This window comes from Larus michahellis, chromosome 12 (assembly GCF_964199755.1).
Source record: "Larus michahellis chromosome 12, bLarMic1.1, whole genome shotgun sequence".
Taxonomy (NCBI): domain Eukaryota; kingdom Metazoa; phylum Chordata; class Aves; order Charadriiformes; family Laridae; genus Larus; species Larus michahellis.
Window position 1 is genome coordinate 15950920 of NC_133907.1, and position 27977 is coordinate 15978896.

Here is a 27977-nt window from a genome sequence, read left to right on the forward strand (position 1 = left end):
GTACTGATGTAAATATTAAATTCTGAATTACTACCTTTTTGAAGGCGCTTATAGATTTTCATTTGACTATCAGGGCAGAGACTGGAAAAACACATTTCTTCAAACTTCATTGCAAAAAGAGACGCCTTGGCTGCAGAAGATTTTCTTTGATTGGTGAAGTTATTCAGTTTGAAGCAAAAAGGTTTTAACAGACCTTTTTCACTCTGGCGGGGTTTAATTTAAATGCTGAAAGACTACATTAGTGCTATCAGCTTACTGCAGTGGTAATGCTCCTTAGCTTTGTATTCGTAAAGTGATATAATATGGTTGTATAAGTCTTCGGTGAAAAGCTGATTTTTAGTCAAATTTTATTCTCCAGCTCTAATCACCTCTGTATAAATCTGGACTTGTTGCATTATGACTTAATTAAAACTACTTTAAGACTTCTGTCTCTGCAAAAAAATGCCCCCAGATCAGGAAAGTGTACAAGCCCACGCTCACTTTTAAGTGCTTGAATAACTTCCCTCATTTTAATAGCTTACCTACGTACTCTAAAGCACATAGTTACGTGGGGTTTCGTCCCCTCGGAGTCTTACTTTATAATCCTTTATTTTAAAAAATAAAGGATTTTTAAAATCCTTTTTTAAATTGCACCACCGTGGTCTGTTCATTCTGCTGTTTCACTATGGAAAAAGAGAACTGAAGCTGTAACACTGGAAAAGTAAAACCCTGGCACAAAAATGGAGAAAAGAAAAAAATAAATAAATAAATTCAGCCTGCTTGTGGAATATACACACAACGCTGCTAGCAACAGGAGCTGCCTAGGAAATCGGTCATGACGGATATTCAGGACAATCACAAGAGCACAGTATTTTAAAACAAAGCAAAGAAACAGCTGCAGTCAGTGAAGAGTTGGGATAATTTACTTGAAAGAAAGAGTCTGCAGTGTCTTAGCTCTCTCTCAGAAGAGATCTGCAATTAAATACATGGAAACTGAAAGACTTCAAATATGGCAAAAAGTATGCTATGTTCTAGACAGCCCTCAAAAAAAAAAAAAAAAAAGAAATGCAACTTCACAATCTGTTAGTGCCTTAAATCAGAAGTAGTGAAACAAATTAATTTCTAAACTTATGATGTTTACAAAATTTTGCAGTATGTGGTTTGTGAGGAGCGGTTCCAACTCCCAACGCAGCGGTTCCCATTGCCCCATGTTTTTTGCAAATGTTTCAAGTCCTACAAAGTCAGCTCATGTTACCTCAGTATCGTCATTCTCACCTAAACTACCGCGTTTTGGGAGGCCTACCAAGAAACACAAAATAATAAAAAGACCTCCCAAAAGAGGTATTTTTTCCAACCTGAGGGCGGTCCCGATGAGATCCTGAGAGAACACTAAAAAACTGCCTTTATAAAAATAGACTTGGAATCACGCAGAGAAATGCAAAGGGGCTGCAGTTTTGTTTCGTAGTGGGGCCTTCCCCCTCCCCCTCCACCCCACCCCCCATCATCTTTTATCATATCAGCACTCTTGAGGCCGTTAATTCAAATCTGATCATTCAGCTTCTAAAAACCCACTGACGCTCTGTCGTTTATTCCAATCCGAAATTCGCGGTGCCCCAGGCTGCAAACAGGAGCCACCTTGTCAGCAGCTGAATAGCTCAACGGTTCCTTATTTCTATCTATCCCCTTGCACACAACGTTACCAAGTAGGCATTAAAAAAAAAAAAAAAAAAACAACACACCTCATGGCACACATGACACGCACATGGCTGTAAAACAGCCAACAAAAGTTATTAATGTACCAGTGAAATGTATAATTAAACCCTTGAAATTATAAAGGGACTTTTGAGAAGTTTTGAGTAATTGTGTCCACATTCTGGTAAACTCATCTGGTTTTCGTACACGCTGTGACCAAGCTTAAGAAAAAAAGCCTTTCCTCCTCTATGTGTTTACTTTTAGCTACTCCACAAAGGTATCTCATTGTGGTGGAGTTAATCAATGGAAAACTCCGCTATTCCCTTGCTTCGGAACCGCTGAGGAGCTGCTTGTTCACATGCCCAGCATTTCTAATGATCCTTCTCGGGAACGAGCTTGCCAGATACGGGAACTCACAGTAATGAGCCCTAAACAAGCACTAAAGAGCACAACAATTTATTTTTTTTTTTAATTTTGTTTTTATTTCTTTTTCATTTATCTATTTATTTTTAATCAGCAGGTCTTTCCAGTCGTTCCCCCGTTACGTACCTTTTTCCACCTGAGCAACAGAAAAAACTAGCTACCATCAGCTCAAAATATCCCTGCCTGAAGAGTTCTGGATTGGGATGGTCCCTACAGTTTTCAAATGGGGAGAAAAAGGAGGGGCTGACAGTCAACTTCCCACCAGATTTTTTTTCAGAGCAACAGTGAAAGAGAGAAGGGGGCGGGGAAAAAAAAAAATAACAAAAAAAAAACCCAAAAAAAAAAAACAAACCCAAAAAAACTGCACTGAGAAAAATCAGAAATTGAAATTGAAGTACGAAAGAATAGACTGTCCGTCCTCGTTATAATTTTGTCAGCTAAAGTTTAGTAAATGCTTCTGCCTTGCTTTCGGGAGGAGGTGATATTTAAAAGCAGGCTGCTCAGCCATCAAATGGGAGCACAAACAGCTCCAAAAGCTTTGCCTATATTATCTGCAGATCAGCCAACCAAGGGAGACCAGATGCATTTCGTTAGAGCCTGATGAATAGGAGAACAGCTTACTGTTTCGGTAGGACCAAAACATTTAACCTCTTCTACGGGGCATTTAACTTCCCCCGTGTTGCTTGAACTTAAAAAGATCGTGTTTTACTGCTACATGGCACTGCAGAGATTTGTCTTCCTTTGCGCTCGAATCAGTGCTGTAAATCTATCTCACCGGTCTGGGAAGCAGTAAAGTTTTCAAACTCTCTTTACTTTGATATTTTACCTTTTTGCTCTTCTGCATTTATTCGCTCCAGTTTTCTGTCCAACTTCAAATACTTCTTTTTCAGCGCTGCCCATGATTTAGACTGTTTTGATTCTGTTTGTTGTATCTGGCTCTTCTCTTTTTTTTTTTTTGTTGCAAATTTTAGTTCCGTCTACTTGCATCTGAGTTTTATCCTGAAATTATTTTAAACGTTGTAGTATCTCTCTACGCTCTTTTACTGTGTGATTTTAATGTTAATGAAGTGCATTTCCTATCCTGTGTTTTTACACTGCGTCAATTGGTTGGCTAAATTATTTCCAAGTGAGGTAAATAAAATGACTATATAATATTGTCATAAAATCCTTATTTTCCTGAAGCTTTTATGACTCTTGAAAGATTTTAAGGGTTTAGATTATTTGTTTTGGAAGTAGTAATATTTCTCTTCAAACTTCTGTAATTCTGTAAAGACTGTAATTCTTTTCTAATCTGCCCTGTAAGTTCTCTCTATAGGGTGTCACAAAAAAAGTAATTGTACGCTACACATATCCAAGTGTCTCATTCTCTACCAGTATTCATAACATTCTACAATTTTGTGCAAGTTTAGCAAGCAACGGTTGCTGTACGTAGTTAGCAAGGTAAGAAATTGAGAGAGAGAATTTATGATTGCCATTTGCAATTCTAATGTTTTTCCTTTTAGCCTAAATTTCTACAGCACTTCTATCAATTTTCTAATGACTTCAGTCACTGGAAAATTTACAATAAGATTGTTCGTTTTATTACATTTGTTATTTTCCTAAATGGATGCATTTCCAACTGTTTTCCCTGGTTTTGTCTACTTTTTTCCCCCCCCCCTGCTTTATTTCTCCGTGTATATTATACAGCTGTGTTTCTTTTGACTTTCAGCCATAAGATGAAAGCGAAAGACAGCTCATCCTGTTCAGAAGCGCCTTTGTTGCTCTGTTGGCGTTTTCGTAGTTTCTGGGCCATCTTCTTAATATCAGAAACACTTCTGATAGAGACAGGAAGGGTTCTCTGGAGGCATTATTTGACGGTAGGGTCTGCTCCACCCTCCCCCCCGTTTATGGTTACGCGAATTTTATTTGGAGAGTTTGATGTCTCTCTGGTCTATGTTTTGGGCAGTTTTAGTTACGGTCACTCTCAAAAAGGTCTTTTGAGGCTATTAGGGTTTTAGGGGGTGGATTTCCATGGCTTGTTTTTGGCGGTTGTTTGGGCCTTTTTTGGTTGGTTTGTTGCTTGGGGTTTTTTGGTTTTATTTGTTTGTTTTTTTAAAGAACACGTCTCTTGTTTGACTTTCCGAATGCTGAAGTTGCACTTCTCTGTGCACCTTCCACTTTACAGAAAAGCTATTTTTTTTCCCCTCCGTTGACGCAGACCCAGGGAGCTTTCATGAGCATTGTAGCCTAACTGCAAAAACACACAAATCATCACAGAGACGGATGATAACTAGGGAAATAGGTTATTTTTTTCTTATATATGGAAAAAAACAACTCACCGAAAACTGAGGAAGGATTTTGCCAGCTTCAGTACAGGTTTTTATCTTCAGTATTCCCTTTAACGTATTAGGCACAAAGAGACTCATAAGTAGAGCTACGGGCATGAATTTGCCCCCAGTATTTTACAGGGTAAAGACCTACTAAAATCCTTGACTAGGTAGTTAACATCTTGTTGATTAAGTGTGCATGCTCCTGTGGTATACCTATTTTCATAGAAGAAATATTGTATAACTTTTTTTTTTTTTTAAGTTTTAGCATTTCTTAAAAACAGCAACTTTAACAGAAAAACCCACCGACCTTTTGAATAGCGTTTGCTTATGAAATTTGTTTTTTCAAATCACGCCGTTTCTCTTCAATCTTTGACCCGGGTGGTTAAAATTTTATTTAATTAATTCAATTTGAGTTATAAGGAGGTAGAAGGCAGCACTGACCAGCGCCAACATAATAATTTTAACCGTTTAGCAAAACATTAAGTATGCTTTCATTCTGTCAATAGAATTATCTTAGTTAAAAATGACTAAGCTCAGTGCACGCATAGAAGCCTGTTTCTATTCTACCTGCAGAGTGGAGTTTTTACTGAATTTTGCCATGTACTTTTCGGAGGTGTCTGTAACAGGGCTATTTCCTGTACCAGTGTAAAGCAACCCCGAAACAGCTCTGCTCGGAGCAGCTGCAGGCCCAGCATCCAGCTGCTGATGGCAGCAGGTATGTTCTTTTAGGGAAGCCCCTCTGGGAAGGCTGCCGCTGGTAGCGACACCTGTGTTTCTTGTTTCTTGGTGGTGATAATGTGTTGGCTTAAAAGAAAAATTAGGAAGGTGACCAATGCCACTGTGGGGAACCATCCACAGTGACCCACAATGAATCATCGGTTGTGACACATGATAGAATGAAATAAAGCTTTGTGCTGAGCAGATCTGGTTCACTCCTGTGATCGATTAAAAACATGAGTTAGTATTTCCTGTCACTTTTTTTTTTTTTTTAAACACAAAGTGGCAGAGAAGTAACTTCAAGGGGACACAATGCATGAAAAAAAAAGTACATTTCAGTTACTACATATTATATGTATAGATAGATACATATATATATACACACACATATATATATCCATAAATAATATCCACATTGATATTATTTAGGGACTCACCCTAAGCTTTTTATTTTTGGTGGTTTTTTGTTTATTTGATTTTTTAAATGGGCTGCTTCAGTAGGTCTGACTCAAAGCCAGATGCTCTGGAGACAAGTATGATTTATTTCCCTAGAGCTAAAGAGGTTTCAGAGATCTCAGGGTTTTAAAAAAAGAAGGAAAAAAAAAAAAAAGAAAAGAAATAACACATTTCGAAATAATTATGTGGAGAGGTAAGTCAAGTTGGTAAGAAAACTGTAGTGCCATAACTGTAAAAGCAACGTCTTTGCCTCCGGGATTATCGGCGAGAAGCCTGTCCCCAGCATGCCCTCGCTGAAGTGAGCATCCACGCTCCTGGCACAGATTCGGAGACTTGTAATATCATAAACAAAACTGAAGGTCTAATCACTAGTTAGCACATAACACAGACAACAGTGTAACTTCCACCAGTTTGGCTTAGAATTTGTATTTCTCAGTTAAAAATAAAAAAGAGATAATATATATTAAGTTTCTATAGTAGAAAACGTAAATCAGCCCCTCACGGATGTTCTAAAACGTAATTGTTAAGTCAGCCAGAATAGTCCAGATCTTGGAAATCTTTTTCTACCTCTGGTGACTTCATCTCATTAACCTTTGTCATCTTGCTTGAAAACCCTTTGTCACCCCATCCTCCCTCCAACCCTGGCGGGTACGTCCAGGAGCTGACACGCTCTACAGTTTCTCTTTGATATTAAGGAGATTGAGCTTTGAGAGCTCTTTTTAGACATACTTTTCCATTCCTTTGATCATTTTTATGGTTTATCCAAACTCTTTCTGCTCAATTAGTGGTGTTCTTGGAGCGTCTTCCAGACATAGCCATACCAATCGCAAATAAATATTCTCTCTCCTATTGAAGTTGGTCCTATTTCCTCATTCAAGAGCTACATTAGCACTTTTGACAAGTGTTACACTGTGAGCTCATCTCCATCACAACTCCCAAACCCTTTTGGGTCATTGCATTCCAGAACAGTATTTCCCATCCTGAATGTACAATATTCATTTCTTTCTTAGATGTCTGTCCATAACTTTTTCATTCTTAGAATGCACGTTGTTTTCCTATGGGTAGTTTATCAATTAACACATATCTTCCAGACATTTGTCTTCATCCTTATTTCCCACTTATGGCCCACACATGCGTTTCCCTTCTTCCATGAAGGAAGCTGTGCCTCGCAGGACTGTGTAGAGGTAGTCCAGCTCTCTCATTGATCTTGTGCAGATACCCAATACTGCTCCGACATCTTTTTTGCATATGGTACACGATGCCTGAGTCACCGATGCCAGGTTTTTCCACACACAGACAATGCAACCAGTATTATTTTCTGTTTCCTCATTTCTGAAAGGGCACATAAGTGCAACAAATTGATTTTGCATTAAGTAGCTGCAAACCTTTATGGCTCTACCTGTTATTATTAGTCCACGTCACAGTCAGGATAACACAAGCCAGAATTGGGAGATTCTGGAAGGAATGTCCAGAAACCTCCATTTCTCCCCATGGTCATCAGTGACCACACCAGAAAGGTCTCCCCTCCCCCCCATTCAGCACTTTGCTGGCTGTGACAGGCCAACACGCGTCACCAATATGCAAGTGGTACCTTCAAGCAGAAATTATGCTTATTACCAGACAAAGATTAACACGAGTCAGAACCCTCTACTTTAGGATGTCAAGGATATGGGCAAGCAGAAGAGTAGGATGTTTATAAGTTCCATTATGCATGGAAAACAAATAAAAAACTTTGATCATTTTTCTTTAAACGTAGCCCTTTACTCATAGCCCTTTCAAGTTTCCCTTTTGCAGGTCCTACTGCCATCAGCTAAGGAGGAATTCCTGCCTTCTCCATGGCACCCAAGGGAAGGGGGGACCCCCTGAGGGGGTATCTCCCAGCCCTTCCCCAGCACCCCGAGCCCAGGCTACAGCTGCTCTGTATCAGAGCATCCTCGGACACTGGCAGGAAAACCACCAGCAGTGGGAAGAGGCTGCAGACCTGGCTGGTGCGCTCAGGGCCCCAACAGCCTCTCAGATATAACATCCTGGATTGATCACCAAGTCTGATCACCACAGCTGTACCCCATCTTCGATGTATGTACTACACAGTGGGAACCTCTACCATCACTACATCTATTACTCTTCGCTTTCCATCCACTGCAAATAGGTATCATATGGCACTCGGCATTTCTTCTTGTTCCATTACCTTCACCGAGGAAACTCCCTGTCCTCTGACTTTCAAGCAAGTCGATTAAAATTAATAAGCAGGAAAAGCCAGAGAGTGATTTTATTTGGTTTTACCATCAGATGTATATATATCAACGATTGTACTTATTTATCACATTGCCATCATTGCCTGAGGGATTATTTTTGCCCAAATGATTTCTGAAGCTAATCCACCATCAGCCTCCACCAGTCATAGAGCAAATATCTCATAAATTGCCTCCTATTAAAAAAAAAAAACAAACCAACACAAAAAAACTTCACCTTTTAAATGTCTTGGTTGTAACATAAAAACCAATTTGTTCCTGAATGTACAAATAGAACAAAACTTAAGACAATAGAAGCTTTGTAGTGAATACAAATAGTAAATCTCACGTACCCGCGTCTGTGAAGCCTGTATCTAGTCATGCCTCAGAAGAGAGTAGAAGGAAGTGTCAAAAATGTAATGCCTCCTAATCAAAACACTATGTAAGCTCTTACACTTACAGGGTAATAGAGGCATAAGTATTTCATGTAGTATTTTCTCTGGAAAGTGAATACAGAGCAGCAATAGTTTCACAGCTTCCTCTTTCCTACAGTCTTCAAAGAGAGACGCTTTGCCAGCTTCCCGTCTTCTGAGAACACGCCTATCCTCCTAGAGGCAGTTCCATAGAGACGGAAAGAATTTTAACTTATATTTCTTCCAAATGATCTAGGAGAAAGATTTAAACATGCAGGAAATGAGGGACAGCCCAGAACACTTATAGAATGCTTTATAAAGTGCCCTAAATCCCAGTACAAAGGTGGGAGTACCTTTTCAAACAATCAGAGAGTCCTGTCCCTGAGCTCCAAACAGCCTGAGGACCAGGAGAATGCTGCTCTAAAGAAATTTTAAAAGGATAAAAATTATAAGATGTTGATGTTAGTAAAAATAGATCAGAATACTAGAATTATTTAGCGACAAGAAGCAAAATTATAATCTGTGGCAGGCAGATTAAGTTCCAAGTAGGGCCTGTAGAGTGCACGGGGCATAAGCCACCCTAAAAATGCTATTACACAATAGCATACGACTTGAACATAAAGCAAAATAACACAGAAAAAGGAAAAGTTTCCCAAAAAAATTATTCCATTCACTCTTGGAGTAAAACCAGATATTAAAAACACTTTACCTTCCACCAGTCAAGTGGTCTAAATAACTTGCTACAAAGAATTTAACGTGCTGGTTGTTGAACAGGGAGCTTCTCGTGACTGAGATGCACATCCAGCGTTGAGTAAAAGGAGTACTCCTTCCACATGCAGTTCTTAAGGCAGGAATCAGGATTCCTTCTGTAATAAGTTTATTGATTGATTGATCGATTGATCCATCCAACCAACCAACCACAGCCCCAGGGTTTCATCCCATACTGGTGGAATCCTTGAAGGAAGGCTAGATAATCAGTTTAAAGTAGGTGCTAACTCTTAAGCTGGTGAAGCTGGGTGGGAAGCTCCATTTCAATAACTTAAATGACTAGGTGGACAATAAGGCCATTATATGTGCATTAGCTTGACTCAGACCCTAGAAAAATTTTGGAGTAGAAAACAGAGAACTTGTTTAAAAATAACTAGAGTGGAGTAAGGAAATTATTTGGGAGAATAATTTGGGAAATATTTTGGGAAATATTTGGGAAATTATTTGTCTCTAGAGGAACACCGCCTCTGCTTCTAATGAAAAGTTAGAAAACTGAACAAAAGAGCCATGTGATTAACAGAAGAACTGGGAGAAAAGTAATTTATACTTAGTAATTCCATGGGCTCAACCTGTTCACCTGGCTGGGAGACTATTAGAAAGCTACCTGCTCATCCAAGCACCTCTTGGGAGGGGGAAAGAAAAATAAAACAAAGGCATTTTTCACAGCGAAGAGGAAGGTTTAGACAGATTTGGTTCCTAGAAACTGAAACAAGATAAATTTAAGGTAACAAGTTACCAGACACTTTATCACTTGGTTTAATTTAGAATTAAGCAGTGAAGGCAGGGTCTGTAGCCTGCCACAGAAGGAGTCAGACCATATGATCACAATGGTCCTTTTTGCTGTTGTAAGCCTGTAGCTTCATTACAGCTTTGCTCTCTCCTAGATATTTGGCAGCACGTTGTTTATCCAGGGGCTTCTGGCTACTTTCCCAAGAGCTCTTCTAAATCGTCAGTTCAACAGTCACTTCTAAATCCGTTGTAAACGTATAGTAACGAGCACAGCAGCTCTGTTACAGGCAGTATCCATGGAACAATTTACAAGAACCACGTCGTTCGTACTGGTCACTACAAACAGGCATAAAAATTATTGATTCCCTGTGCCTTTTCCACTTGGGTAGAACAACAGCTCCTGTCATTCAGAGTTGCTTTTTTTGACATTAGTTGTGTCTACGTATTTCTATTATTTCAGTCTATTTTTAGTTTTAAAATTCACTCCATCCTCAATTGTGGCATCTAGCGTCTGTATGCAAAGTGAGACAAGGACCCAAACCTTTGATTTATATGCACCATCACACTGGGTAGTTTTTAAGAGAGTGTAGTTTTGTCTGGGTTTGGGGGTGTTTTTTTAATCTGCGTTAGTTTTGAATATGAGAAGTAACATAGCAGACTTGACTGACAGACATATGTCTAATTCATTCCTAAACATCTCTACCTTGGACAATGAATAATTATCTTCAGGCGAGCTGTCTCAGTGCTTCCATATCCTGAACATCAGAAAGGTTTTCCTTATGTCTCATCTCAACCTTTCCTCCTGTAATTCCAGCCGCCGCTTATTGCCATGTCCATCCTCAACAAGGAATGCAGCATCTGAGCCAATGGGGGTGGCTCTGAATGAGCGACAGAAGGGAGGAGAGCACGCAGCGTAATTTATAGGGAGTTATAGGAACTGTGATGGACAAGCTTTTCTTCTAATAAGACTCTTCCTTTTTAGTCCAAACATAGTTGACCTCCGAAGCCCAGTGAGTCTTGGCTTCTAGCTGCCAGAAAGAGTGATTCTCACCCTTTTTACCACCCACATATTCGAACTATGATGGCACAGTGGACTTAGCTAAATATCCTCAAGATGGAAATTTATTTTCTTCCTTTTCAGCCCAACTGAGCACAAATGGTTTTGGTCTAAACAGCGTGATATGTGGCCTAATTACAGGGACTTTGATAGATGAGTGTAGCTGCAGAGAGAAAAACACATCCAGGGTGGTTTGAAAGAGTCTGTGCCAAGCTATCCCCTCCCTTACAGACACAGAGAGAGAGTAAAAAATTACTGAATTTGTATATATCTACAAAAATAATACACACAGCATCTGTAAATCAGGGATTTTCAATATATACAAGCCCAATTATCCCTGCCATTCCATATTCCTGCACATGGCAAATCTTTTTAGATAGTCTGTGTGACTTGTTTGTCTTTCTTAACTGCTCAGTAGTTGTCAAGGAGCCCCAAGCAGTTTGAGGTCCTAAGAAGGGACAATGCAGACTGTACGACTTTTGCAACTGCATCTGTGTGTATGGTTATCAGGCGCAGATAAAGAGCCCACGTTCTTCCGTTGATCAAATTATGACTATTCTTAACAGGAATAGACTATATGAATATTCTTAACAGGAAGAGCATTCATACTGATGCTTTTGTAATATATATGCATGATGAGAGATACCCAAAGGCATGAAAGCCGTAAAGCCTCCTGCTTCAGTTAATGAAATGCGTGTTGCCCCAGACTTTGAGACCACCACCCATCCAGAATTGGAGCACTGCAGGCCTCCAGGATTTAGGGACTTGAAGGGACGTAAGGGACTGTTATGTTATTCTTTGTTTAATGAAGGGACAGGTAACATTAGGCACGAGAAGAATAAAGCTCAAAGTCAGTACAACTGAGTTTACTGCAGAGATGGAACATGTCTCAGATACTCTAAGAATTGCCTTCCTTTTTCAAAGTAAAGAGGGAAGTTTGAAACCATTTTCACAGCAGCTTATTTTACTTTTATTGAAAATACAATTAAACAGTTAAATGCAACCAAGAAAATGAGGGAATCATAGAATCACAGAATAGTTTGGGTTGGAAGGGACCTTCAAAGGCCGTCTAGTCCAACCCCCTGCCATCCGCAGGGGCATCTTCAACTAAAGCAGGTGGCTCAAATCCCTGTCCAATCTGACCTGGAATCTTTCCAGGGATGGAGCATCTACCACCTCTCTGAGCAACCTGGGCCATTGTCTCACCACCCTCACAGTAAAAAATTTCTTCCTTATATCTAGTCTAAATCTACCCTTTTTTAGTCTAAAGCCATTAGCCCTTGTCTTATTGCAACAGACCCTCCTAAAAAGTTTGTCCCCATCTCTCCTGGAGCCTCTTTAAGGACCGGAAAGGGCTCTAAGGTCTCCCCGGAGCCTTCTCTTCTCCAGGCTGAACCCCTCCAGCTCTCCCAGCCTGTCCTCACAGCAGAGGGGCTCCAGCCCTCCCAGCAGCTCCGTGGCCTCTGCTGGACCCGCTCCAACAGGTCCATAATGATATATGTTAGTAAGATGCTTTTAAAACTGTGCAGTTAGATGTAATAAGCATTGTTTTTAGACATAGAAAAAGATCCTTTTGCCTGATAATTTTTAGGCTTATCACAAGCGTAAATAAAATGTTCTCACATTTTTCATGAACATGTATGAGGGAATGGAGGCCCACACCAATTTCCTTGTTAAGTCATGTCAGGTGGAGTATGAAGAAATTGGGCGTATGGGACAGTGTCATTGGAGATATTGCTAGATCACATGATATGTCAAGCAGTTTGTAATCATTGTGTTATTCTTTGCTGGCATCCATTCTAATTTAAATGCATTTTTGCTCCACATGGGTAACCAAAATTGGACACAATACTCTAAATGAAGATTGGTATCCCGCACGCAATATTAAATGCTTTCATATTTCTGTTACAAATACTTCTCTTGATACACCCTCGAATTGAATTTACTAGTTTGCTTTTTTCACAGCTGCATCACATTTTCACTCTTGGTCATGCTGTAAGCAATACACCCAGTTCTTCCCCTTCTATCATTTGAAACTCAGAAGTCATTAACTTCAGAAATTTTTTTTGCTCTCAAGCTTCACTGTTTGAACTTGGCCTCTGCACTGTTGCATCTCATCCAGTTTCACTGCTTCGTTCCTCAGCATTACCCAGCTGCAGATGAGGAGGACAAGGTAGGGAAACCATGAGAGAGTGCAAAAGGAAAAAGAACTAAATGCACAAAAGGCAAGAGAAATTTTTCTAAAGGAAACTTCGTGTCAAAAGCAACAGGGCACAGTGGATCACTGAAAATGAAAAAAAAAATGCCACCCCAAAGGCAGAACCAGAAAACGGAAATGAAAGGAGTAGGGGAGCAAGAAGGGTAGACTGAGTTCATTAACTTAAAAAAAATGTTAAAGTTAAAATTGCACAGAAACTTAACAAACTGCATCAAACACTACAGAAATCTCTCTGGTGCACTTATCTCCGTAAACACATACAATTCATCGTAGTAAACTGATGGTGGGTTTGGTACAGAGAAACTAGAGAAAAGACAGTGCCCCTTGTGCTCAGCCCCTATAGTTGGGAATGAAAAAATAATTACACAAAAGACCAGAGAAAAGAGTCTGGAAGAAAGAACAAAAGGAATGAGAATGAATTGAGAGAAGCCCTCCAATGACACTTGCCAGTTTGTCTTTGGTCAATAGTATTTTATAGCTTGTTTTCAATTTAAAGGAGAAAAGAAGCAGAAATTTTGATGTAACACGCTGGCATCCCATAAAAATTTTACTCGTGTCATGTCATATCATTTTTTTGTTTAAAAATGCCATAAGATTGCACTGTTGTTTTGGCAGTGTTAAGTTGGTGGTCGGACTTGATGGTCTTAAAGGTCCTTTCCAACCTAGATGATTCTATGATTTTATACAGGTAAATAAGGATTTAAACCGATTTTACAGAAAGAGAAAGGTGAGCTCTTGCGACCACCTGTCCACAGCAGAGGGGAACTGGGTGTCCTGCCATCACACCATGCTCCACGCGAGGGTCCTGAAAAGCAGGAGCACGTGCTTTTCTGGCAGCAGGTTGGGCAGATCGATGAAATCCCTAAGCAAAGGGTATGGAAGCACTGAGCTTCACATGCAATTCTGGCTCCAGGGTAATTTCTAGAAAGCCTGCTGGAGCACCTCTCCTATGAAGGTTGTTCAGCCTGGAGAAGAGAAGGCTCGGGGGAGACATTAGAGCCCCTTCCGGTCCCTAAAGGGGCTCCGGGCTTTCCAAGGCCAGGTTGGACGGGGCTTTGGGCAACCTGGTCTAGTGGCAGGTGTCCCTGCCCATGAAAGGGAGGTTGGAACTAGATGAGCTCTAACGTCCCTTGCAACCCAAACCATTCTATGATTCTATGATTTAGGCTGGAGGAGAAATCCAGGTGGTAGCATTAAGTAGAGGTATTAGAGGAGAACTATAAAAACAGTCTCAACGACTACTCTTAAAATAGAGAAGGCTTGGATCTAAATTTGTCTGAAGCGTGGAAAAGGTTGCTTTTCAGCTGCAGACATGTCTATCTTCATAGACAGCGCACAGATCATTTTTTAACCACACTGAGGTTAGACCCAAGCACCTCAACTACGCGCTTTGCGTTTTTTTCAACCAGCCAAAATGCAAAGGTAGAAGATCAAATAACAAACGAGGTAGCAGACTGGAACAGATTCTTTAAACATGGAGCTGGTTTTCTACGATCGCAGGCAATTTTTTAAAAGCTAATCAGAAAAGTTAAGTTAGAATGGAAGATGCCCAGAAAAAACTAGACAAATGGGACAATCAAATAGCGATAATTCCCCTGGCCCTTGACTAACACGAAATAGATAGTTTGAAAAAATAAAAATAAAAAAAGTCAACAATTGTTGGCTTTTATAAATATGTAATCATGTTCAGAAAAACACAATGGCTGTTATGGTTTGTGTAAAATGCATTTGCGCAATGTTTTTCACAGTTATAAATGAGGGATCCACATAAACGTAAATCTGAATTCCTGATTCAATGTCAAACCTTGTTGGTAAGTGGAATTAACGTTGCTCTCATGGCTTCCAGAACAGCCGAGTTTGGCAGAACTCAAATGCTGTGGTAATTATAAATGCAAGTGATTTGAATGGGTGAAAAACAAACCCTGCCAAGATATGCCTGTGAAAACAGATGCAAACAGTAGGGCTGGCAGTAGCGAGGGAAGTTCTCTCCAGGGAATGTGGTGGTATTTATTATCCTACATCTAGCTGTCCTGAAGAAAAGAGGAAAACTTATAGAGTATTTTGAGGATTTCGTATTAGGATGAGTAGCAGATGGTGGTATAAGGTGTATTTCCCATAGGAAAAAGCCTTTTATACTGACCCTGCACTTAAGGTGAAAGGGAGGGGGTGGATGTGCGCATGAGGGGGCCCACTGTCATTCGTCTTTGCCAGGGTAGTGACCATAAAAGTACTTTTGCTCTGGTGATTATGGGTCGGTGGTGAGGTTATGAGTATGTTTAGGTGAAAGTAGCCCATTCAGCATCACATACATGGGGGAACTGGGATCGGCGGAGACACACTGGAGTTCAGCAGCTGACCAGTGTGAATCACAGCACTGAACTCTCGATGCGAAGACACCCTGGAGGCACTGCTTGAGGCCACCCGAGACTACACTGGACAGCATGAGGACAGTGGTGCTGCTGGCACGCTGCTGGCACTGCCACGTTGCACCACCTACAAGGAGAATACGGCCATTGGGTCTCAGCCGCAGGGGGTGTCCTGGGCGTCCCCTCGAGCTTCACACCTCTGTGCGGAGCACACTGGTTGGGATGCTACCTCACCGGTGAAGGATCTGCAGCAGTGGGTTAGCAGACTCAGTAGCATCCAGAAGGACAAGGAGACAGTCACCAGAGACACCTCCTGGACATGGAGGTCCCTGTCTGCCAAACTCCAAAGGTCTGTTGCTCGCTGGGGGCTGAAATTTGGGAAGTGGCAGAGATACTGCCAAGGCTCCTCTGGACCCTCATGCTATACCTGTCACTGCCCAACCACACAGCCAACAAAAACACAGCCAAGGGAGGCTTTGGGCATATCCAGAGTGATCAAGCAGTCAGTGGATCAGAGGTATATAAAAAGATGAAGTACTTGATGTCTTCCCCAGACTGGTCAGGTCTGCTTTTGGCCTGAGCCTGGAGGCAGAGCCTCTGGGAACTTGCTGTTACCCACTGCAGGGAAAGGTACAGCGCAGAGAGCCCTTAAACTGGCTGGACACAGAAAAGTCCATGGGACCAAGCAGAGTGCGTCCCAGGGTGCTGAGATGCTGGTTGATGCCACTGCCAGGCTGCTCACTTTGAGAGGTCATGGCAATTGTGGGAGGCTCCTCATGCCCGGAAAAAGGAAACATCACAGCCATCTTCAAAAAGGGCAAGAAGAGGATCCACAGGACTACAGGTCAGCCGGGCTGACATGAGTCCTTGGGAAGAGGGTAGAGGAAATACTCCTTGAAGTCATTTCCAGCCACGGGAAGGACAAAAAAGGAATTGCGAAGAGTAAGCATGGATATACCAAAGGCAAACCATTCCTGACCAACCTGATTGCCTGAATAGCTTTTAAATTTTTGTAGCTATCTTAGGGAATTGTGCCAGGAATTAAAACAGCTCTTATGGTTGTTGCATGTATACATCTTTCCATTATATCAAGCCGCACCAGACATCTCAACATCTTTCAAGGCATCCACTGATTCTTGCCTTTTCCCTTGCGTTCCCTCTTTTTCTGTCCTATCCTTTTCAAAACAGGAGCACGGCAGCAGAGCGTAAGTGAAGATTTGTCAGCCAGTTACTGAGCAGTGTAACACAGTTTTCAGTACTTTATATTCCTTTGTTCATGTACTTTAATGTTTTCTTATTCTAAGCAGCTGTTTTCAGCTTTTTATAATGATGCAGGTTTGTTTATGAGTCGGTCCAGATTTGTCAGACCTCCTAAGAAAATTTCAACTTGTCCCTTCCAGTGTTTATGGCAGACTTTATGTATGAATGTCTCAAACTGTTCACTCTGTTGTTGTATGAGGATAAATCTCCAAATAGAGTGAAATCATCTGTGACAGGAAATGAGTTCCCCTCAAAAGTGTTGAACGTACGGGGTATTTCAGGGGAAATCAAATTTCTTCATGAAAGCTTTTAACATGACACTATGGAAAATAGATTAAAAAGAGACAAAAGCTGTTTCACATCATCTGTCATTTTCCAAATGTACATCCAGGAAAAAGGCTCGTGAGAGCTAACAATTGGGGTAAGTATTAAAATACTTTATTTACATATCAAACATAACAGGCCAAAGCACAGAGGAAATGGCACGGAAAAGGGTACTGCCATCTCTGATGACAGTCAGCAAACTTTTAAACGGTTGGTTTTGTTTTTAAATGTACTTCTGTCATTCCCTTGACAATACAGGGCACTGCCACACGTTAACCATTTACTTACACAATTTGCTGAACTGCAGCTAAGGGTCAGCACTAACATTCAGCGGGATTTCAGCGCTGTGCGAGACTAAGTCCCCATAAACAATTAAAAAAAAGTGTTAAAGTTCTCCTAGTACATTTTAGCTTCATTAAAGCAATAAATGGGAACCCTCTAAAGATACTACTATTTAAGCAATTTACCTCTACGTTGTTAGGAGGTCAATAGGAAAATAAACTCTTTTAAAATGAAGTGTTTGTTCCAAAGCAAATGTGAAGCATGCTGGAGCCAAGGAACACAGTTTGATTGCCTTAAACAGCCTCTGATGAGTCACAGAAAGAAAATTAGGAAAATAATGGTCAAAATTGGAAAGTAAACATCTCTTTAATGCCAGAATAACCAACAAAGCAAACATGGGCAAGAGTTTCGTGATACGATGCAAAAGATGAAACTCAAGATTACACGCACCTTTTTCTCATCTTCACTTCCAGTTCCACTTTCCACCTCTCTCACCTTTTCATGGGCTCTGCTGCACACATCTAGCAGACTCTGTTGCTCTGCGGAGTGTTACCTTCCTAACCAGTTGGTATAGTTTTCAGATGAAAAGCATATTCACCAGTATATGCATTTTCCAGGTTCAAGCAGTCGCTCAAAGGCTGTAAAATTCCTACCACTTCAGTGCTTTTGGCAAAAAAAGAACACACGTGCATAAGAATTGAAATGAACACCTGCAGCTAGGTTTGCATTTTAACACTAGAGCGTGTTCATAGAATCATAGAATCTTCACGGTTGGAAAGGACCTTTGAGATCACCGAGTCCAACCAAACAACCTACAATCTCTGCCGCTAGAGCATGCCCCGAAGTGCCACATCTAGACGTTTCTTAAATCCCTCTAGGGATGGTGACTCAACCCCCTCCCTGGGCAGGCTGTTCCAGTGCCTGACCACTCTTGCAGTAAAGTAATTCTTCCTAATATCTAACCTAAACCTCCCCTGCCGCAGCTTCGGACCATTTCCTCTGGTCCTGTCATTATTCACCTGGGAGAAGAGGCCAACCCCCACCTCTCTCCAACCTCCTTTCAGGGAGTTGTAGAGGGCAATGAGGTCTCCCCTCAGCCTCCTCTTCTCCATGCCCAGCTCCCTCAGCCTCTCCTCACATGCCCTGGTCTCCAGAGCCCTCACCAGCCTGGTAGCTCTCCTCTGGACACGCTCCAGCACCTCAATGTCCCTCTTGTACAGAGGGGCCCAGAACTGAACACAGCACTCGAGGTGAGGCCTCACCAGTGCCCAGTACAGAGGCACCATCCCTTCCCTGCTCCTGCTGGCCACGCTATTCCTGGTACAAGCCAGAATGCTGTTGGCCTTCTTGGCCACCTGGGCACACTGCTGGCTCATGTTAAGCTGGCCGTCCACCAGCACCCCCAGCTCCTTTTCTGCTGGGCAGCTTTCCAGCCACTCTGCCCCAAGCCTGTAGCGTTGCCCGGGGTTGTTGTGACCAAAATGCAGGACCCGGCACTTGGCCTTATTAAACCTCATACAGTTGGCCTTGGCCCATGGATCCGGCCTGTCCAGCTCCCTCTGTAGAGCCTTCCTACCCTCAAGCAGATCAACACTCCCACCTGGTTTGGTGTCATCTGCAATCTTACTGAGGGTGCACTCAATCCCCTCATCCAGATCATCAATAAAAATATTAAACAAAACTGACCCCAAAACTGATCCTTGAGGGACACCACTGGTGACCGGCCGCCAAGAGGATTTCACCCCATTAATCACAACTCTCTGGGCACGGCCATCCAGATGTCACTCAGATGTCACTCTGTTTGAAGTGAACAGATGCAAGTTGTCAAACTACTATTTTATTACATTTGCACAGGCGCAATTGCATTCATTGGCAGTTTTGCTGAGATAAGGACAAGGAAATACAGTGGAAATAACATTTTGGTCCAGAAGAATTTTATTTAAACAGTACTTTGGGGGCATGTTGACATTGTCTCCAGCAGACAGTTTATGTGCCAGCTACGCCAATACTCCAGATGGGCAGCACACACTGATCTGAAGATCGTAGGTATGTTGTAGAGCATATTCTGCAACTGGGCTAAAAAGCTGCTTAAAAAAGCAAAGTCTACAGTGTGAACACCTCTATGTGCAAATCTAAACAGCTTACGGCTCACAGCTTGCTCTCGTCACTCCAGCTCAGAGCATGGAAAGAATTAGAGCCCTAACGTCTATATCTACCTGTCATAGGCATTCCCTGTATCATAGAATCACAGAATGGTTTGGGGGTTGGAAGGGACTTTTAAAGGCCATCTCGTTCCACCCCCCTGCCCTGGGCAGGGACACCTCCCACCACACCAGGTTGCTCCAAGCGCCGCCCAACCTGGCCTTGAACCCCTCCAGGGATGGGGCAGCCACAGCTTCTCTGGGCAACCTGGGCCAGGGGCTCACCACCCTCAGCGTAAAAAATTTCTTCCTTCCCTATAGGCCTAGATCCTGCAAAAATTAGTATACTAAGTGTCAAGCAAGCTAAGATTTTTAAGTGATACATTTTGTTTGACCAACTGCATATTTGGAAAATGTAGACAAGCTTTGGGGGACGCAAGCCATTATTCATCTCTTTTTTTTGAATTTTAAGCATACACCTAGAATATGAACATCACCAGGAATACTCAGGTTAGTAAAATTACAGAAAAAGAAGCTCTAATTTTGACCTGAATGGTTATGATTATGACCTAAATGGTTATCTAAAAAGCAAGTGTAACACAGTCTCAGTTTTCAGTGATTAGATTGAAGCTCTTCCGATGCAGAAATTCTTCATCTTTTAACTCTCCAGTAATTAAGTCACTACAACCAGATTAATTGCTCCAAATATTTGGTTTCACTCCCTCTTCTTACTGCTACTAGTAGCTTTTCGCTGACAAAAAGCCACCAATAAATCAGGAGGCTGGCAGTGCCTCTGGGGGAAGGCTCCCATAACTCTGACACAGCGTGAAACTAATGCCCATGGAAATAAAAATCAACTTTGAACTTCAACAGTATTAAGGATCTACAAGAAAAGGAGCCTGGGATGGTGCTACGCTCTGTGTACCCTGGGTGGCTGCACTGCGTCACAGCAGGGTTGGCCACGACCAATGGCCTTCTTCCAAGGTATATGGCCAACACTCCACAAAGCTCAGTTTTCTCCATAAGTATGCTCAAATCCCATAGACTTGGTTGCATCTTAGAAGTTATCAAGTACAAACTAAGCCCTAAGGCCCATAAATGCTTTACAATGCTGAGCCGTCTATAATATGCTTGAGTTACCGCTGTGATTCACTATGGGATCACAGAGCAGCCACGTCAGGGTATAATAAAAGAAGGTATTTCTTCACGACTTATTTTTAAATGGAAAAAACTATTAGGAAACATAATTTGTGTGTGTGTTTTTTTTTAAATTATCATTATTTTTCTAGGTTTTCTAGCATAAAATTGTAAACAAGATTTTCTGGGAAAAATGTGATGATGTGACTGAGCTGTCAAATGTGACAGCAGTTCTCTTCCCCTTGGTCGTACAATTGACAGCACTGTAAAGCTCAGTGGGGGGAACTCACAGCTTTTGGGAAAACAAGCCTTTTGAGAACAGAATCGAGAAACAAAGACCATCTAAAAGAGTTATTCTTGAGATAGCGTTTCTCCACTCAGGCATCTGCAATCTTACATATTCTGGTATCAGAGGCAAAGTGCTGGAAACAAAAGAATCGTTGAAAGTATGTTGCTAAAGCTGCACCACATGACGGAAAGCCATTGTTGAGATTCCTATCCTTGCATCTCTTCTACATGCAGGTTTTGACCGACTTTGGTTTTCATGACAATGGAATTTTTCCTCCCCAGGATGGAAAGTAAGAACCTCTTCCTAAGCCTATTGCTCTGCTACAGTTTGCTCAGAGCTGCCGGTTCTCACATGGTAATAGAAGAGAAGACGGAATGCACCCTGCCAAGGAGCAACAAAATGAGCCTCCAAGATCTCCCACCGATCTCCATAGTAGGTTAGTAAAAGCTGCCATTCGGTGCCAAATTAACAAGATTTGCAGAAAATACAATTATTGATTGATATGGGTTATTTTGATAGCTTACTGCAACATTGCAATTTAATACAAATGATTTAGTAGCGGCAATGCAGCCACAGCATCCGAGAATGACAATGTGGGAAACCACAGATCAGAGTATTAAAAAAACCAAACATCAGGCAACTTACTTTAGTTTTACAGATTTCACTTCAGGTCCTATCATACTGTAAGGCTTTTTATATTGAAGATAAGTGTTTTTCTGTTAATATGGGCATTCATCTTCCTTTGAAAGACTAGTGCAAATAGAAAAAGTGAACATGACTTTCTGGGTTTTTAGGATCCGCTCTTGTGGCAGAGAAATCAGCAGTTCTCTAAGGTATTAATATAACCTCGATTTACCTGTGTGCCAAGCAATCTTCAACCAGGGGGAGAAAAGAGCACTGCAAGGGAGAGCCAGAGGTCACCCCTTTATCCAAGACAGGACCAGCTTGTCCCTTCCATTACCAGCAGGTGACCATCTGCCCTGTTAGAGAAGAACCATGTTGGGGCAACGCTTAACTCTTTTCTTCACAAACTTTTTTCCTAGTGTCTGCCCTGAGCCTTGCAACATAATTTAGGCCAACTTTTTTCTTTCAAGAAACTTACAGGTATTTGGGGACAATTAGCTGCAGATTGTCATTCATAACTGTGTCAAAATTTTAATAATTCAAAAAAACAAAGCTTCTCTTTTTTAGCTCCTTTCTGTAGGCTTTCAGGGCTTTTGCTTAAAGCAGGTTGGTTTCTTACCTTGTTTCCTGCATTTTCTCTGCACTCTTGCTCAGGAGAGTGTTTCTTGAAGGAGAAACCATTCCCCCACACGTGCATTTCCAATGAAATCTGAACCGCTGAATCTTGAGTTAACTCAAGGTTGTTTGACCACAAGTTTATTAAAGCTTGTGCTGTTCTGCAGCCTCCCAAGCCATATCATTTCATGGTCCTTGCAATCCTAGATGCCTTCAGTCTCACGTTTCCAATGATTTTTTTTATTCCAATTAAAATCAGAGACATAAAACACATTCCCTTCAACTTGTTTATCTTCTCGCACGCACCCGTGCCGTAAACATGGCAGATAAGCTACATCATCCCATCTTGCTTTGCCAACAGACACCCAAGACAGCAAAACCCCCTTAATGCTGACAGGTTCTCATGCTTTGGATGCTACTGCGATGCCTCACAAAAACCCATCCTTCCTCTCTGCCCCCTTTGGTGACCTGCAAGAGCATCCCTGTAGCCTCACCGCTCCGTGGTGAAGCCTGGCTGCGCCGCTTTCCCATTTCATAGTCAACAGAGAGACGACATAATTAGCCAAGGTAAGGAAAGAAATCCACAGCAGACCAAGGGGCTGAACAGCGTAACCTCTGGCTCACCCTTCCACCCGTTCTTCTCCTGCATGCATACAAACAGAATGACTATTTGACGCTGAAAACGCAAGAGTAATTCAAAAGAGTAGATCTTGGCATAACGCTCACCTCTTCCGTAGTCCTGCTTGTCCTTGCTGACTGTTCCAAAAAGGAAAATACGGATGCAAAACCCCCTGTAACACCGTTGGCCAGGGCTGCTCCCACTTTCTCGGGGCACAAGGCATTTCCAGAGGTATCCCAAGGCCTTCCTGCAGCCCATTCATTCAAAGGTGAGAGGCCAGTCTGATCCTCCACTGCCCCATGCCAAAAGAAAATTGAAAAAATACAAAGTGAGTAATAAAACTGAGACGAATCATTCACCTTTTTCTCATTCAATAGAATCTGACCTAGGTTTTGAAATAGTTCATTTTGGAGCTGATGTGGCACGTGCTCAAACCTTTCTGGGTTTTATTTCAGACAACCAGAAGCCACATCACCTCTAGCACTTATTAGCTAAAATAATTGAATTATAACTTGATAACCTACATATAAATTCGGGCTCCTCCAGCCCCAGAGAAACCCTGCAGCACCCAGGGGGGACAATGGTGCCACAAATAGTAATATTTATTATAACAACAGCGTCATGGCAAAAGGCTGACAGGCTGGTCTGTCCCGTCACCGCCACAGAAACAACTAATTTAGAGTAAATATTAAGAGAGTGTTTAAATAACCACAGCCTCCTCTCCTCTTCCAATACCGTCAATTTCTTTATGATTTATCAGCTATAATTTGTCATGCTGACACGTACAACCTATTTTTGTACAATCTAACAGAAAAATTTCTTGTCAGCTTGGTTTCAACATTTTCGATAGAGCTTCCTGTCTCAGTGGTATTTTCTTATACAAGGTCCTGTTCCTTCTGGTTGGCCACGTGGAGCAGGGATGAAGGCACTCATGTTACAGCCCAGTTTTTAAGTGTTGCTGTAGCCATACGTAATAAAACTCATTTGCAATCAGCTGATTATACACCCGTCAATCAATCACAGTGCTCACGGTGTCAAAAGATGTTATGTCTGGGTCAAATTCAATAAAACCCGAGGCTGGAGTTGAATCACATCCTAAAAGGTAAGCAGATTTGCTAGCATCAACTAGTAAAATGTGCCATCATCTAATTAATACATGCTTTTCGTAGCACTTCAAATCACATTTTATCAACAGGGGTTAGAGGTGTGTGTTATCAATATTTTCCCAAGCCTGTATTACATTTTCCCGTGTCGCCACAGATGAGATGTGCAAGGAGCTGGTCACCTGGGCAGCTGTTGGGAACACAGTAGGTAGAGCATGAGGAATATGAGATTAGAGGCCAGCTGGGAAAAGCAGGTGTTTTACCCAACCCAGAGGAACCATAGAAGAGACAATTACAGCACTGAACTCCCAAAATAAACCCTACGTTTCCCTATCATCTACCCGTTGGGCATCATTTCTTTACCGAATCCCTTGGAATAATTCAAGCACATTTACACCACACCAACGGGTAAATCTCTGTGTAATGTCATCACGTACTCTTTAACTGAACGTTATCGAAAAAATTTTCTAGGCGAAGCAATACAGACAATCCTGTACAAATAGAAAAGTTAAAGTAATGTAGGTTTAAACGGCTTACAAGCATCTCGGTTACCATCAGAGAGTTTCAAAGGGCAGCACAGCAAACCCAACTTAATCTGCCAGCTGGAACTGGATGTAAACCGCTAATCCTGGTGAGTGCAATGCCTTTTTTAAGACGTGCTCTTATTCAGTGACAATAACTTCACATGCTTGAAGTATAGTTTTCCTTCCCACTGTTTCTTAGAGATGTATAACCCTAACTACAATGATGCAAGGATAATAAATGAACACACACCCCCCCCAGCCCACCCAAAATGTCTTTTCTTCATTCTGTAAATCCTGGTAACTATTAAATATTCAAGAAGAGATGGATAGCAAATACCGGAAAAGCCAAGGAACCACCATTCGTCAGTAGGCATATATAAATTTTTTATCCCAATCATTCATTAAATACAGGTGGTGCTTGTTACAAACCTCACACACACGGAATAAAGGCAGCAAAAATACCGTAAGAGATTAGTGAGCTGGGAAGCGTCTCATGCTTTAACAGTCTCACTGTGTTAGATCCCAAGACAAGCCTTAGTCATGGAGCTTATATATAGTAATAAATATATATATTATATATAGTAATATATATAGTAATAAATAGCATTATATAGTATACAGTAATATACTATATAGAGTAATAAATAGCATTATAGCTGATATGATAATAACAACAAGTACAGTAAATGCTATTAGTCCTCAAGGGACAGTGTGAGGAAGTTCACAAATACTAGTGATTTGATCTAAAGGAAAAAAAAAGAAAAAAAAAAAGAGTTACATCAGGCATAGTCTCAGTACCCCCCCAAAATTTACCAGATCCAAGCTTCGACTCTACAAATATTCACAAACCTCTCAGAGCTACAGGTACATTAACGAAACGCCTTTGCAAGTAACGTTTCATAAAACAAGATGGCGAGCGAAGAAGGAACAAAGAACTGAAGAACGAAAGGTGGCATCATATAGATGAAGTTCACGCCAAATCAGCAAAGAGGTTTTTTGCTTGTGAAAACCAGCATACGTGTGTTAGTTCCTGCCTAAATTACGCAGGTAACCCCACCTTTTAATAGAAAAAAAAAAAAAAGGGAATTCTAAAGTTTTTTCCTATTTTTGTTCACGCGACTAATGTGCAGAAGTACCCCCACCTTTTACACAGAGTCCTTTAATTTTGTTTCTCTGAAATTATTCAAACACAAGCGCTTCTGTCTCACGTGGGTGGCAGGGGTTCGGCCACACCACGTGGCCAAACGGCTTCGCGGCAAAACACGCAGCGACGAGGTGGCAGTGCAGCTTATCTGCCTTCTGTCCCACAAAAGCGCTATTAAGCGTCTCAATTAATTGACATTTAATTGATTTAATGTTATGTTGTGCTGTTCTCTTTGAAGATTTAACTAAAAGATCCCAGAAAGTCAGCAGGAAAGAAGCAGAGAACAAGAAATCTTCCAAGGTAAGTGGCAGTTCAGAAAACATTGTTGAATTTGAATGGTTTGTGACTTCTACAGTTTTCCTCTGTGCGTTCATTTGCAAGGCTTTTACAGCCATTCCCCAATTTAAATAATTGACATGCAGTTTGAAGTTCTAAATAAAGCCGATGCAAAACATTAATGGTGGAATGAAAACTATGTCATCTTAGATTAGTCAGAGGTTATTGTTTGGGTTGGGGGGTGGGTCTCGCGGGATTTGCTTTTGCTTTTGTTTTTTTTACAGTCCTTTATTACACAAAAGGTACTTTAACCTTGAGCTGGCTGAAATATTTGTGAGATTCTTTAGGCATCCACCATAAAGCGGTATCATTCCCAGTCACACCGAGTGGATAAACTGCACAGGCTCTGCAGCCCGGGGGCACAAACTCGATATCTGCTGATCTTTAACCACAGCTGCCAAAAATAATTAAAGCAGAGGCATACAAAGAAGTTGGTATTCAGTTGAAAGGGTTAACCTAGCAATTTTATCAGATCAATAGATTCAGATTGATAGATTTCCTTAATGTGATGTTACCCATAGGTCTTAAATGTGAAGTATTACATGGGCTGGGCTCCGATCTTACAAAAATTGTCTAGAAGAGTAGAAAATAGCATTTTTACTTTATTTTTTGTATATCTTGATAGACACTTATAGCCAAATCAGTCATTGCTGCAACCAGAAACATTTAGAGCTCCTTTTCCTTTCTAATGGAAGTCTTGTGTGGTTAACCTTCCTTGAAACGCTTCCTAAATTCGCAGGATGACCCAGGTTGAAAGGGGCCTCAGGATGTCACTTAGTTCCACCCCTCCGGTTCAAAGCAGAACATTCTTGCCATCAAACTTTGTCAAAGTATTTGCCAAAGACCACTGAACACCTTACCTTAAAATTGGAACTTCTGAGAAACTACCAAGTTAAAGAAGAACATTGGGTGCCTCTAGCCGCTGGGCTCCAGAGAATCTCTCCCAGGTCCCGGGCACGTGCTGACCAACCCAAAGTTTTCCACTTTTCAAAATCCCAGACAGAAGCGGCACTCCTTGGGGAGGCCGAGAGATCTCTTTCAGCTCTCTCACCCGTGCCTGCAGTTAAGGATTCCCATGCACAAATGTGATGCACAAAGGATTCCCGAGCCCCAAAGGCAGCTTGACAAGCCACGCGAAGCACAGCATCGCCAAGTCACCTCCCCTCTCTCAGGCTCACAGCTTGGGAAATAAAGTGGGAACAAGCCCCATGAAAGGTTTCACTCTTTCATTTGAAAAGTTTGGGGATCCCAGAGTAATTCCTTACTTTATTTTCCTGATAACATTGGTGACTTTGCAGATCCTTGCGTCCCTTTCTGTGCTGCTGCCTCATTTTTCCCTACAGAGCATTTTCCAACGCTCGCTCTGTTCAGTCGTGTTTCTAATTGCTCAAAATAGGGGGCTCATGACGTTTTACTCAGTACGTTGGTCTCAAGCAGCATTTCCCACAATCCAGTCCCACCACATCTGTATACTGCTAACAGCCGCATGCTCATCTCAAACCAGAAGCTCCCTCGGTTCACTTTCTTTCCACCTATGCTTTCTTCTGACCCAGACTCATTTTATATTTATATGAATTTTCATGGGTTTTTTCCTTCTAGAAAAATGCTGAACCGAAGACATCTCCAAAACCAAGGCCCACACCAGCTGCTGACTGTGTGCCAAACTTCAAAACCTGCAAACCACACTTGAATTCATGTTGTCACTACTGTGCTTTGTGCAAATGCCGAATTTTTCAGACCATCTGCCAATGTCTAATGTTAAACCCAAAGTGCTAAGCCAAACTGGGAACACAATAAGGCTTCTGTCTTTCATTAGCTTCTCAAGCGTATATTTACAAACTGCCCCATGTGTATAGCAATCAAAGTAGAGAGCTTTGAAGCAAACAGCTTGGATTTGCCCTTCTTAAAATTAAATGGACAATGGGAGTTTTTTTTCCATGGAGTGAATGCTATCAAAACAGGATGATTTTTCAGGGAGCAGACAACCGGGGAGACTGACATTGAATAGCTATTTTTAGCAAAACTGACCCACCTTTTAGGAAGAATTCTGGGTTCTTGTTGGTTTGGGGTTTTCTCGTGTGTTTGGGGTTTTTTTTGTTTGTTCTTTGAAGGGTCATATTAACCAGAGACTGCAGTTTTGTCTAACTGGCACCATCAAGCCTGCACCAACGGCACACAAACAGCCACGCTAAACCAGGACCAGTTAATCCAGTGAGGGACC

General features: G+C 41.6%; 1 protein-coding gene and 1 long non-coding RNA gene across 3 annotated transcripts; one reads left to right on the top strand and one right to left on the bottom strand.

The window, feature by feature from the left end:
* Positions 1-385: 385 nt before the first annotated feature.
* Positions 386-27977, top strand: ASIP (agouti signaling protein). 2 transcript variants are annotated; one of them, XM_074604884.1, is made up of 4 exons: positions 386-2722; positions 21025-21227; positions 25659-25720; positions 27356-27977. In XM_074604884.1, the coding sequence occupies exons 2-4, from the start codon at positions 21047-21049 to the stop codon at positions 27530-27532; spliced, it is 420 nt and encodes a 139-aa protein (XP_074460985.1). In that variant the 5' UTR covers positions 386-2722; positions 21025-21046; the 3' UTR covers positions 27533-27977. The 2 variants fall into 2 exon arrangements, with proteins under 2 accessions (XP_074460985.1, XP_074460986.1); XM_074604885.1 differs by having other exon boundaries at positions 21073-21227.
* LOC141750498 (uncharacterized) lies at positions 7565-9058 on the bottom strand. The gene is made up of 3 exons (XR_012589681.1): positions 8930-9058; positions 8574-8640; positions 7565-8472 (listed from the first exon to the last, which is right to left on the bottom strand). It is a non-coding gene; the product is annotated as an uncharacterized LOC141750498 (long non-coding RNA).